The sequence below is a fragment of the Salmo trutta genome, chromosome 37 (genome assembly GCF_901001165.1).
Source record: "Salmo trutta chromosome 37, fSalTru1.1, whole genome shotgun sequence".
NCBI lineage: Eukaryota > Metazoa > Chordata > Actinopteri > Salmoniformes > Salmonidae > Salmo > Salmo trutta.
This window is the reverse complement of record NC_042993.1, coordinates 24702569-24717392: the sequence shown is the minus strand read 5'-3', so window position 1 is coordinate 24717392 and position 14824 is coordinate 24702569. Positions and strand designations below refer to the sequence as shown.

The 14824-nt window shown below is 41.4% G+C and overlaps 1 protein-coding gene across 5 annotated transcripts in view; it reads left to right on the top strand.

Moving 5' to 3' along the window:
- The window catches only part of LOC115177005 (diacylglycerol kinase beta), a 66943-nt gene extending 56994 nt beyond the window's left edge, over positions 1-9949 (top strand). For all 5 annotated transcript variants that reach the window (XM_029737446.1, XM_029737445.1, XM_029737447.1 and 2 more), the window contains 3 exons: positions 5628-5748; positions 5929-5989; positions 7721-9949. In XM_029737446.1, the coding sequence (XP_029593306.1) occupies positions 5628-5748; positions 5929-5989; positions 7721-7828 (290 nt within the window). In that variant the 3' untranslated portion in view covers positions 7829-9949. The remainder of the gene's footprint in view (positions 1-5627; positions 5749-5928; positions 5990-7720) is intronic.
- Positions 9950-14824: the final 4875 nt, after the last annotated feature.

Here is a 14824-nt window from a genome sequence, read left to right as displayed (position 1 = left end):
GAGCAGACTGAGGGAGCTCAGTGTGAATTCTGCTGCCTTTATGGGCACTGAATTCATAAATATGTCAGATGGGAAGCCCATCAAGGAGAATCTTTGAATTAACACAGATTATTGTTTAGGAGGAGTTAAGGTCAGCCAGTAAACTGGTAAACTGTCTACTCATGTCCAGTTTGTGGATGATCACCTTAGTCACTGGTTAAGTTACTGTAAACACATTTATCACCTTCTTAGGCAATACTATGTAGAGGGTTGTCCTCACATGGAGCAGCATAATTTAGGGAAGTGCAAATCACAGTGGACTAGGGCTACTCCTTACACCTTGATCACAGCGACAGCGTTATCGCGTTTTGGTACACCATAAGTACATTCATTTCCAACGGAACGCTGCGTTTGCTATGCAGCATTACATTGCAGAGACAGTTGCAGTGAGTTCTGTGAGGTGCGTACTTTGGATTTATTAAACATATCATCAAATTGTATGTGTAGACCGCTTAACAGAAATGGTGAGTGTTAAACTTTTGTTACACACATGTCCAGATGATGCTGTAGCTGTGATCAAGGTGTTTGTATCAGGTGTACAGTATTTTATTGCAAGGGCATTGTACCTTAATTTGACCAGCATTGTTGTAGCAAAATCATAAAAAACTGGATTTAAACGTTTAGTCCATAATGTTGCTTGATTGGTGGTTAGGCTATTAGCTGGACAAAAGTAGGCCACATGAAAAGTGCTATGCTGTCAATACAACCGTGTTTTAGTGCGGGTTTTCAGTGAATTTATGTAAATCACTAAACTAATCTGCCTTTGCTGCATCGCAGGAAGATTCTCAGCGACAAAAGAGTGATCAAATTAAGATTCTACATCTGTAGAATGTGGTAGTATTTTGCTGGTGTATTATGTCCAGGCTTGATTAGATCATAGATCAACCAAATCAGATTCATACAGTGCATAGTGAAAGTCAAATCACACAAGACTGGGTATGTGACAATTTTTCATTGTCAAATGTGCAATCATACCAAGGATGTTTTCATGAATTAGTACCACTGCGATGTACACTGCACTGTATAATAGGCAACCCATTGACTACATAACCTGGGATGTATCCTCCTCAGTTAAAATCAAAGTACCAAATCCATTATCTGCCTGTGTGCTTCGCCAACAGTGGAGTATCGAGGAGATTCCCCCTACTCTTTAATTTCAGTCAATACGAGTCAAGCACTGATGAATGCACCCATTTGGATCATGCATGTTCTTTCTAATAACCTAGGACATCATCCATTTCACTGAGTTCTACTCTTATAGACTGGGAGAAAGGCAATGGACATAGCCTTAGAAATGACAGCTTTGGCAAGATGGGTTAAGATGGTAGTGGTGGTCGGAGATGATCAATTCCCACCCCATCGATACACTACAGTAGTCCCTCCCTTCCATTAATTCACCCAAAAATCATTTGATTTGGTGCAAAGGATTTTTTTTGTTTTATCCTAACCCTCAGCCTGAACCTGAAAAGGCACTTAGTGGCCAGTGAGTGAGTGCTGGTTGCTGGTTGCCCTTGCTGAAGGTGTGCTCAAGATGAGAGGCCCAACTTGTCAGATCAGAGAATGGAGTATTAGAGGGGCCCATAAACACCGAGTGCATTAGCCTGGGGGGCTGCGGTGGGGTTGGGGGTCGTGGGGACTGGGGGCTGTACACGTACCCAGAGCACAGAGCGCGAAGTGCGGATCAAACTGGGGGAAAAAACGACTGACCTTTCTGGAGCTGTTAAGTCATCCCGCTGTTGACGCCAGGAGACAAGCCCCTCAGGTGGAAGGGAATGGCTATGGGTGAATTATTTAGAATGGGGACAGAGGGGAGTAGTAATGGGGGGGGGGACTGATGCCCTGAGACATGTACCATGGAGATTCTAAAGGTGGTCTCAACGTTGTTCACCCACTCCCTCTCTGTCACTCTGCATGTTGTCAGTGGAGTAGAGACTGCCCTGGACAGGTATTTGACAATGACAAGGATGCTGGGACTAATCATGCACTGTGACAACTCGATTATGAGGCGTGGGCTGCCTAATATAGGACTTGACTGTGTGTGTAAGCCACTGTAACATGTCTGTGACTCAGTCTTCTATCTGAGATAAGTGATGTTGATGTGCGATCAGGAACGATTTGGTCTTTATTCGGTCCCCTCTTTTAAAACAGATTGTTTTGAAACCACTATGAGTGTAAAACTAAATTTGTATTATTTGTATGACTGTATTTTCCATTTATCTACAAGGACAGGTTGTAGTGCTAAGCAATTAACCAAAATAATTTCCCCTCCAGTTATTAAACAACTAATTGACCGAACTTCAGATCAATTACTTGAATTCCATTTAGTTCTGTTTTTTTGTAAGCCCATGTGAAGTTTTCCGAAAGCTAAATCAAATTATTCATGAGAGAAATCAAGTCAAGAACTATGTTGGACGCTGGGCTGAAGGGAGTTGTAGTTTTCATTAAGCAAATATTTAACCTAGTTCAGTGCAGAAACGTGGCAATTAACTACAATGACCATAATCTATTGCGCCTGTTCTTTCTGGCTCAGACAGAGATGGATACACTTTTATGCCTGCTACATTAGCTTAGATACACAGAGACCACATGAACCACATGAGAGAGGAATGTACACAACACTACTACGAGTGATAGAGATAGAGACAGTTTGTGAAAGTATGCCTTATCTACTTTGAAGAACTAGTAAAATGATTTCTTCAGACAGCTCTGCAGCATACTTATGCAGGGTAGCCTAGCTAAATAGGATGACTACAGACAGTACAGTATGGCTTCTACTGCCAGAGCAGAGATGAGATGATGATTATAAGGAATGAAAAATAATAAAGCAATCAAGTAAAAATTAAGTAATATACACAACTGAAATATTGTATTATTTCATAGTTCATTTCTATGTTTCTATTGATGTCTACCCAGTGTGGACCTGACAGAGACAATGGAATATTTTCAATGTTTTGGCGATTTAATGTTCACTATTTCTGGCTTTGGAATTTCCATTAAAAAGCTCTAAAATAATTTTAATGTCATCATTTCATAATGCATTTAAAAAAAACATCTAAACCAATAATTTTTTTGTAATTGAACCGAAACTGAACCGACCTCAAAAATCACTAATCGCTCAACACTAACAAAGTTTTTATTTTTGCAAGATTCCACTTCACCCTCCACCTTTACCCCTTTAAACACTGCATGATGAGTGGATGACGGTCTCCTCTCAGAGTACAAAGCTTGATGATATGTTCCAAAACCTCTCCGCTATGACCAACTCTCAACCAATAACACTTGACCAGAATGTAGTAGACAGATAAGTGAGAGCAGAGCCATATATTTACATGGCTCTGAGTTAGAGAAACCTGTCCGGAAGTGCTGGTGTAACTAGTGTTGCCCTTTTAAAAAAAATCACTTGAAAAGAAGAAAGAAAAATGAATCTTTAATCGGTCTCTCTCGTCTGACACGTGCAACCAATGCCTCTGAGCTCACCCTTTTCAAATCAGGGAAAACTGGAGTCTGTTCTTTCTTCGATGACTATAGACTACAGACCAGGCTATAGTTACGCATCCATCACTATTATTAAACGGGCACTGCACTGGTTGTAACAGTCAGATAGTATTATACAGTCATTCATTCATCCTTAAGTGTCTATTGACTCACCTTTGCCTCAATCTAAGTAACATAGTAGTACAATCCCCATCAAAATCCGTCAGTTTAAGCTAAAGCTATCAGGTTTTTTTGCATGGGCTGTGTCTCAATCCACCTCATCCGCCTATGTCGGCCTTGGAAGGTGGCATCCCGAAAATCGGTCTTCTCAAGAAAACATATGTAGTGTCCCGAACAGTTTGGCCTACACACTAATATGACCCCACTATGGAAAAGTGAGAGTCTCGTCAACGCGATGTTCTCCATTTTGCTCTACGACCTCCACAAGTGTCACGGGACTCATCTGAAGTACAAACTAATGGAAGTATGGAGGTAGTTTTGTGCCACATAAAATAGAGTTAAATATTTAGCAAGTTCATGAATGTGTTATTCAATGCATTTCTATGGACTATAGTAGTAAAGGCCATATTCAATATTTTCTCAAATTATTTTATTTTATTTTGGGGGGATTAAATTCTAAATCAAATAGCTAAATGATCCATGGTATGGCCATCTAAAAAGAATTCCATATGTTAGTTTAGTCCCTCACCCCTCCCCCAACGGCTTATACTTAAACAACTGAAGTAGCCTCATGAAAATACTAATACAACCACCACTGTTTAGAATAATCATATACCAATCATTTGCTATTTTCAAACATAGGCAAAATCATGAAGCCTTATGTCCATTGACGATCTCCCTGCCCTGACCTTGGTTGCTGAGAGCAGAGCACGCTCCTGGCCTTGCCCACAGTAAGCATTCTGGGGTATACTATATGACCTGTGTGTAGCTCCGGGCAACTAGGAATCACTACACGTTTATCCATCGCCGTGGTGACGCTGTCCATCATACGTGTCACCCAGGGGCTGTGTGAGCCAGCAGCGCTAACGTGAGAAGGCATGCTGGGAGGGAGGGCCCAGTGACAGGGGGCTAGCACGTTGTGTACACACACATAGGCATGGAGTCATACACACACACACACACACACAGGTATGCAGGCATAAACACACACATACACACACAGGTGTGAACACACACGTATTCTCACACAAGCACGCACGTGCGAACGCACACAAACTCTCTTTTTAGCTCTCATGGCAGGGCAAGCTCTCCATTCACAATTTAACACAGAGGGTGCCCACCCAGCCTGTTGCTATAGTGACAGCTGGACACTACCTCTCAACAGTAACATCCATAGAAAGCAAATATGGTTGATTTATATACTGTATCTAAGGCATCACTCAAACATCTTAGAAGCCCTGAACATCAGCCTGGCCTTAGCAGCAGCAACCTAGCATTAGCAACAGCACCATACAGAAGCACGATCAATGACAGCATGCTAGTTTGTTCTACCATACCCACCAAGTCCCTAAAATGGGTCTTAGTTTCAATTAGTGTCTCTCTGCACTCCCAACAGGGTTTAATTTGCAGAGGGGTGAGTAGTCTGAGAGTAGGAGGAGTAAAAGGCCCGCTGAAACAGATGGGCTCAGCGCGACACTGGGCTTCCAGCAGGGGCAAAATCAATGCTCATAACTTCAAAACAGAAAATAAATTAATAATTATAGGAAGACAAGATTGCTTTGCATTGCCGGCGCAATCTAATTAATAGGTGTTTTGTTTATGGCTGCTGGTTGTTGTTCTTGTTGCTTTTTTCCCCCTTTCAACAGTGAATATTCAGGCTTCAGAGAGCGGAAGGCAAACTGTGCACCTTGAAAATGAAGCACGCTTCCTTTTTGCCTCTTTTATCCCCCCTGTTCCCACCATCTTTCTTCTCCTTCTTCTCTTTCTTCTCTTTCTTCTCCTTCTCCTTCTCCTTCTTCTTCTTCTTACTCAAGATGCACGGATTCCAGAGTTACCCAATGGCTTGATTTAGGATCAATTCAAACTGCTCAGCTCAACAGGATGGTGGAGAGATGGCCTGAGTTCTATGTGTAATTGCGTCTCTGTGTCTGTAGACCCGTCAGACCAGCTGTTGGAGGTGGTGGGTCTGGAGGGAGCCATGGCGATGGGACAGATCCACATCGGCCTGAGGAGCGCAGGAAGACGCCTGGCCCAGTGCTCCTCGGTCACCATCAGGTCAGTACCCCTTGACCACAACCACTGATCACTGTCTGACCACAGTCACCTTCTTTAATCCCATCCAGTCAACATTATGCCTTTTTGAACACTGTTAACAACATAGAAACAATCTAGATGGAAGACATAACAGAAGTCAAGAATAATGTTTTAAGATGGATTTTTGTTTGTCGTTGTCAGGACCACCAAAGCCCTCCCCATGCAGATTGATGGAGAGCCCTGGATGCAGACTCCCTGTACTGTAAGTCATGTCAACGTTCCGTGTGTTGTGGTATTAATGCATTTCTAATGCAGTTCTAATTGTCTCTATGCTCCCACATAAGATATGAATGCTTTAAAGTACCCCGGCAGAAGTTCTTGAGAGTGAAGTTGCATTGTTTTAAATATTTGTAATTTATCCTAACTGATATGTAATAACACAGACCTTTGTTTGAATGTATTCACCTGGTCCCTCAAACTACTCCCCTGCACAAGTACGAGTGTTTGTTTTGTTAGACATTTTGTTCACTTTTCAAAATGAAATGGCTCAATTTGTGCTGATTAAACCAGTGTTTGCTTTTAATTACAATGTGACTCCTCTGACAGCATCACAGATGAAGTGGAGCCAGAATTTACATACAGATCTTTCAGTCATTATGTGAGAATCTAGTGCATGACAAAACAAGTAGTTTATAAGTGCACTCGTGTCTGTTGGCAAAACTCCACAAATCAAAGTCAGGCTCTGACAACACATAATTGTGTGTTGGGTGATTTCCATGGTGAGTTACAGATGTCTCGATGCTGAATTTTGAATCAGTCAACCTGTTAAAAGTTCATTAAAATGGGATGTTATCCAACTAATTATTAACAACAACAGTTATGCAAATCATGTCTTGCACACATAAGATAATTAACCCCATTAATTTGCACTTATAACTTGTATTACTACATCGCTATTGTACACTGGCATCACCTTTAAAGGGCCATACATTTTTTTAAAGTATATATAACCATTGATTATTGACGACTATAACTTATAAATTCCTTAATTATCTTAGTTTAACTGTTGTACACCACCAGAACCCAAAATATAAGTTTGTTTTACTCCATTGTTTGTAAACCATTCAATTGTGAACAAACACTGACTGTGTAGCTTTAAAACATGGTTAAAACTATCATTTTGATCTAATGGATGGTCAGTCCCAGTACTGACAGCTTTGTTTGGTTACATTCTCCAGCCCCATCCCTCAGCTGTTTACCAAAACAGTGGTAGGGTCGCCACTTTGTTGTGCTTTGCAGATTGCCCCTTTAATTAATCTATTTGAAAATTAGTATCAATTTCTTTACCATAAAATACAAACTCTTATAGCCCTTTAAGCTTTCAAACACGGCCAGCTTCTCTTTCAAGTCCTTATTTTGTGCTGAACCTTTTTTTTGACCCCAATTCTCATGGAAAGGTTAATGTGTCAATTAAACGATACTCCAGTAACATTCAGTTCAGTCATGTTGAATATGATTTGCACATCAAGCCCACGCACAATAGCGACCACTACAGTGTTAGAGTTCATGAACGATGAATGGCATGCTTCTCTTTGAAGTAGAAGGGTTTCTTTTATGCTGATGATACTGTTCACCTTGCTCATTATTCTTGTTTGTACTGCGAGGGCTATAGTATAATGAGCTACGTCCAGGTCAGGGCATACCTTGATGGTTGATATTTACCATTTCATTGATCTGTGGTAGTTTCACTTTTTCTTCTTCTGAAATACTAATAGCGTCTAATACTCATAGAATTCAAGCATCAAGCTTTTCTCTGTGGTCGCTTATTGGAATGGCAAAATGACATTATTACACAGACCATGACCTCCCTTGCTGTTCAGTGTACAGGGATGTTCAGTGGGTCCATGTGCTCCATGTTATGAAAGCATTCGCCCAACCATAGCATACCACCATGTAACTCTGTCCTGTTTCCCTCCCTCTCTGTCCACACCAGATTGAAATAGTGCATAAGAACCAGGCCCCGATGTTGATGGGGCCCCCACAAGGCAACAGCTTCTTCTCCTCTGTGATCCGACGAACATGCAGCGAGAGCAAAGACTGAGAGAAAGAGACTTAGCCTTCGGCCTCTTCTCCAGACAATCAAGCCGTCTTACCCATGGAGGTCGCTAGGTTTGATGCCAGAATGCTAATTTGTTAGCCTAGCTCCATTTGGGTTTCTAGGTTATGATGCTAGGATTCCAATTTGTTAGCCTAGCTCCATTCAATAGCATACTGTAGCTGTGCATGCTACTTCTGCCATGGAAATGTCAGTGCCCCCCTTACTTATTTGGAGTGAGAAACTACAAGGACAGAGGCTTTGGTTCGTGATGCGGTGCCACTCCACAATGCCAACACAGTGGTATTGTCCCTCTGGAACAGTTGTTTACCTTTCCAGATTTCAACTTTATACTGTTACAATGGCATGTTTTTTTTCTAAATGTCATTTTTAAAGTGGTCTTGTGCAACGTGCCATGCGGATCAAGTCCTTTGAAGGAAGCGACACATTTCTGTCAATCATTGAAAATAATTTGTATGATAAGGTATTGATTTATGCTGCATCAATGTTTTGAATGTGTTTGCATTTGAACACCCCAATGCATGATGGACATTGGATTACTGTTTATGAGGTGAACATATCTTTCAGGGTGCATAAGGACAGTGATGACATTGAGTTAACATATACTATAAGCATTTGGTCTAAGGTAAAGTTTCAGGTTATTTGCTTCGCATTTCTTCGGGCACTGACTATCTCTTCAATGTTGACTTTATCAGAGAAGGAATTTAAGAATCTCAAAGGCTCTGTTAGGTTTCCCGCAAAACCTGTTTGACGGGTTATTGCTCAAATGTCTTGCAGCTGGATCATAGAAACTATTTCCATTAAGGCTCATAGACCAATTAAGGAATATTCATTGGTAACAAATGCATGCACATGTCACATGACATACACACTTTTATATTCTATATTGCACGGGATATCCAGACAATTTCTTCTAATTGTGCTGTGCACATCTTGAGTCGCATGGATAACCAAGATCAATTTTTGAATGTGGAATTGTACCCTGTTGGTCCTTTTGGAAGTAAAACACTTTGTCAGGGTTTAAGTACTGCCTTTCTGTCACGCTATATGAAATCATATCAACCTGAAATTAACCTTTTGTGGTCAGGGAGTCCTGTTTTTCAAGGGCAGGTACTCAGGTATTTTTAAGATATAATATTGCTCAAAGGTTTATACACTTAGCTATTATTGTAGGAAAACCTTTCAAAGAATAGAATTGAGTACACCACGTAGTACAATTATCACAGTCAAGACTCCAGAGCAGGTTTTGACCTCCTTAGGTTATTGATTTGTTCAGTCTTTTTCAGCTGTTTGCCATTAAGCATGTTTACAATACATCACTCATACATGCATACATTAACCAATTAGAACTGAAGTCCAAATGTGAAATGACTATTGACATACCTGAGCTGGAATTGAAGAATCAATCATGAGAATCAGTCTAATCAATTTGCATGACAGGGTTATTCAGAGACAAGAAGAAGCTCTGCATTCTCCCTCTAGATATCTGCAGAGGCTATTTGGTCTTGCACATGATGTGCATATAAGTAAGACTAACCATAAGAAGGGCCTAATATTGTTAACCTGAACAGTATTTTGTATTCTTCATTTCAGAAATCTATGGTGACTTTTAATTATATTGACATCATTCCTCCAGTTTTCACCAAAACCACTGACCCATACCTCAATATAATATACTACCAAAGATAAACAGAACGAAAGGCCATATTCAGATCAGATCCATACACTATCTGAAATTCTTCAAATCTGTTACACATGAATGACGCCCAAACAGTACATGAATAGATACAAGTTTTCAACTGAAATGCATTCCTGCATGTTTTCTAAGTACAATTCAACGATAGAAGATTACTGTATTGGATTTCTGTCTCTGTTCAAAGTGCCATCCTGCCTATGGAAGATTTGGTTCCGCCAACTTTTCCATTACTTAGCTTTGTAAGTGCAGTGTTTGCTTTGTACAGTGAAGTTGTATTTTTGTACACAATGTTATTTTTCTGCATTAAGCATTGCTCTTCTCTGTAAATCACGCCAATGTGTTGTTCTGTTCAAAAACTGAACCGAACATGAAAACAATTAAATGTTGTTGTCGTTTGACATGCTCACCTACATGTGTTTTTACCTTTGACCCTGTTGACACCTAATGGCACTCAATGGCACAGTGTCACCTGAGACGGGTTGACTGTCACCGACAGGACATGTTATAAGTGCTATCCTGTTGGTGTTCTTACACCTGCTCTAAAGCTATTTATACAGTGGATACACTCAAGTCATGAGAGATGCCTGTCAAACTTTCTTATGGCTCATGGTATGTCACACTTGACAGTGCTGTGTACAGTTTGCACCCTGATCCTGCGATGACCCTTCAATGACCCTGTAACATGCTTTTTTTTCATGTTGCTTGAGTCAACTAAATCAATATATGATTAGTCTCAAAATAAATGTCCCTTACCAAATCTAATCATTTCCTTTAGCCTATATTACTTTAAAAATAATGAAAATAATTGTTATTATATTACATCATTTCATTTATAACTCCTCATTCATTATGATCTCATGTATATCTTTACTGTAGGCTTATGTTATACATAACAAAATGAATGTCTTCCGCACAAAGTAACTACATGGTGTTGCTACTAATTCAATCCAATGTAAAATATCAACTGGAACACATAGCTAATGCTTGTTTTCCTAACTCTCTAGGGATGAGGTAAATGAGTGTTGCACTAGTGTTTACCTCTTCGCTTGGTGTCAGATGGACAGGACACCTACGCTTGACCTGTGTTTCTCAGGCCTCCGGGGGGGGGGGGGGTTCCACAGGAGTGACAAGATAATTCACTTCCTATCCCCATCAATGTCTTAGGCATCAGGTAGCTTAGCAGTCAGAGCTTTATGCCAGTAACCGAATGGTTGCTGGTTTGAATACCCAACAAGGTGAAAAACATGTCGATGTGCCCTTGAGCAAAGCTCTTAGCCCTGATTTGCTCCAGGGGTGATGTACTACTATGGCTGACCCTGTAAAACAATACATTTCACTGCACCTTTCCATTGTGTGTATCAATACAACATATATTTTTTAAATGTAATAATGGCCATAAGATTTCTACTGACAAATAACACCCTTTCAACTGAACATTGCATGTGTTTATGTGATATTTTCATCAGCCATGCAAGTGTTTTGATGAATGTAATAACCAATTTGTATAATATTAGGAATAACTGTTTCGAATTTCCCCCAAATCATTAGCTTTTTATATTTGACATTAACATTTTAGTATTTAGCAGACAGCCTATCCAGAGCAACTTAGAGTTAGTGCATTCATTTAGTGCATTTATAGCTAGCTAGGACAACCACATTTTATTTATTTATTTTTCTTTTTTCTTTTTTTTCTTAATTTTTTTATATTTTTTTAAATTATATTTTTTCTATTTTTTCTTTTTTTTATTATTATTTTTTTGCTAGGACAACCACATATCATAGTCATAGTAAGTACATGTTTCCTCAATAAAGTAGCTTTCAGCAAAGTCAGAGCTAGTAAGGGGGGAGTCAGGTGTGAGTGTTAGTGATATCTTTGTTTCGTAAAGCACCAGACTGCTCTCATTGTGTGTTACTGTACTATTGACTGTGATACAAACCTGTCCTCAGTTGCCCAGTGACCTGTGATTTGCGTACAGGTCAGTGCGTTCTGCAGGTCTGAGGCACACAACAATGCATCCCTTACATTAGGGGAGAGCTGCAGCTTTAGCAAGTCCCTCTGGAAACACTTCAAAATGCTGTTTCCATGGTCACAAAGTGTGTGTGCTCACATCTCTGTGTGTTGCCTCTAAATGAGAAAGAAGGACAGAGGGAGCGTGTGTTTGTGTGAGAGATTGTGTGTGTGTGTGGGTTGGTTATTTATTCTTGTGGGGACCTAAAATCACAAGGATAGCAAAACAAGGGAAAAAAATCCTCGTGGGGACATTTCCCATGTCCCCATGACGACAAATGCTATTTTAAGTTTAGGGGTTAGGTTTAGGGTTAGGGTTACAATTAGGGTTAGGGTAAGGGGTTAGTGGTTAGGTTTAGGGTTAGGAGTAAGGTTTAGGGTTAGGGGTTAGGGAAAATAGAAGAACATAAGGTGTGTGTGTGTGTATGTGACTGTGTGTGTATGTGACTGTGTGTGTATGTGACTGTGTGAATGTGACTGTGTGTGAATGCGACTGTGTGTGAATGCGACTGTGTGTGTATGCGACTGTGTGTGTATGCGACTGTGTGTGTATGCGACTGTGTGTGTATGCGACTGTGTGTGTATGTGACTGTGTGTGTGTATGTGACTGTGTGTGTGTATGTGACTGTGTGTGTATGCGACTGTGTGTGTATGCGACTGTGTGTGTATGCGACTGTGTGTGTATGCGACTGTGTGTGTATGCGACTGTGTGTGAATGCGACTGTGTGTGAATGCGACTGTGTGTGTATGTGACTGTGTGTGTATGTGACTGTGTGTGAATGCGACTGTGTGTGTATGTGACTGTGTGTGTATGTGACTGTGTGTGAATGCGACTGTGTGTGAATGCGACTGTGTGTGTATGTGACTGTGTGTGTATGCGACTGTGTGTGTATGTGACTGTGTGTGTATGTGACTGTGTGTGAATGTGACTGTGTGTGTATGTGAATGTGACTGTGTGTGTATGCGACTGTGTATGCGACTGTGTATGCGACTGTGTGTATGCGACTGTGTGTGTATGCGACTGTGTGTGTATGCGACTGTGTGTGTATGCGACTGTGTGTGTATGCGACTGTGTGTGTATGTGACTGTGTGTGAATGCGACTGTGTGTGTGTGACTGTGTGTGTATGTGACTGTGTGTGAATGCGACTGTGTGTGAATGCGACTGTGTGTGTATCTGACACTTTATGTATATGAGAGTGTGTGTATGTGACTGTGTGAATGCGACTGTGTGTGTATGTGACTGTGTGTGTATGTGACTGTGTGTGTATGTGACTGTGTGTGTATGTGACTGTGTGTGTGTATGTGACTGTGTGTGAATGCGACTGTGTGTGAATGCGACTGTGTGTGTATGTATGTGACTGTGTGTTGTAACGGTTTTGACTTGAGGTTATAATTTATAGGGGTGCCAGGTAGGTTGTGCCTACCAGAGAAAATATTAGGTTCTCCTTTTAGTTTGATAGGGAATGAGTCCCATCTGGTCCGTCAAGTCTACACCAATACAAAGGACTCATGTAAATGTCAGGATGGAAATACACTTTTCATGAACCCTTAAAACAATGGAAATAACTTCAAAACAACTGTATTCTTTTGCGTGGATGTATTAACAACATAAATGATCACACACAACAATAAGGAGCTTTAAACAGCTCTGGTTCCTTCAGAAATGTCCTGTACCTCGGGCCTAAAAAGAGTCCAGCCCGGTAAACAAGTTCAGGGAACTCAACTGACCTTAGTCACGCAATGGTTGTCTGTCATACAGTGTAGCGTAAACCCAGTGTCAATCATACAATGAAAAGAACAAATATTTTACCACACATTTCAATAAATCCTCAACTACAACTAACTACATAAATCATCACAGTATACATCACACCCAAAACAAATGAAATACCGTATACAAAAAAGGTTGTAGTCAGTCGGTCAGTCAGAGAAGCCAATCCGCCGACAGATCTCCAGCGGAGAAAGGCCACGAAAACCAACGGAGAGGTGTAGTCCACAGACGCAAAGAGTGGATCCGATCCTGGGTAGATTTTCTATTAGGCTACACAAAGCACACTTTTACAGCAACACAACAACGGAAGAGAGAAGCTTCAGAACTGAGGGTCGAACACATCCTCATTCATGTTTCCATCACAACTCCACTTTTGCGCAGCTGATGCTGGCTATTTAATTGGGAATTAAAAGGATAGCGCCCTATTTGAAGGAGAAGCACTGAGACGGTTCAGAAACATTCAGGGCCGTCACACACCCCCTCCCCTGGAAAAAGCCGACCATTGCTCTGGAAGGCACATCTTGGTCGGGGAAACCGAGAAAGGTCTCCTCATCACTTTCCTCTACAAAAATATTCAGGACCTTGCGGCGCTCAATCTCCTCCAATTCCTTAGCCGAGGGGTAACAGGCCTTAAGGCGTGAGACATGGACAACGCGCATATCTTCACCTGTGTCCTCTTTCACCACTCGATAGTTCAAAGGGCCGCTCTGCTCCACAATCCTATATGGTCCTTGCCATTTAGGAGCGAGCTTGGCCGAGAAGAATTGTTCAGCTTTTGAATAAGGATGAGAGCGAAGCCACACCCGATCACGAAGCTGGAACTGCATGTCTCGTCTCTTCTTATCATAATTTCTCTTCTGCTTGAGTCGAGCCTTGATCATGTTCTTTTAGACAAGAGCTCTCAAGTTGTGGAGATGGACTACCTGGTCATAGCAAGCAGCGTCTGGAGTAACCTGCTGGGGCTGTAGCACCATCTCCAAGGGTCCTCGGAGGGGGCGACTCAGGTTCAGCTCTGCAGGTGTGACTCCAGTGGACTCTTGCACAGCAGAATTCAGGGCAAATCGAAACTCGTGAAGGTGCTTGTCCCAGTGTTTGTGCTGGGTCCCTACATAGGAAGCAACCATTGTCTTCAAGGTTCGATTAACTCTCTCAGTGAGGTTGGTCTGTGGGTGATAAGCCGTGGTCAACTTCTGTCTCAGGTTCCATCTTTGACAGGTCTCCTCAAAGAGATCAGAGACGAATTGGGAACCTCGATCAGACAGGATGTAATCAGGCACTCCCCAGCGAGTCAGGATCTCTTTCGTAAGGATGTTAGAGACAGTCCTTGCTGTGGCCTGACGCAGGGCAAAGAGCTCCACCCACTTGGAATAGTAATCAACAAAAACAAGCATGTACACATTCTGATTGGAGCTTCTAGGAAATGGACCCATCAAATCCACTCCTAACATTTCCCAAGGTCGGGTAACCACAGTTTGCTGCAACTTGCCAGCAGGCGTTCTACCTTC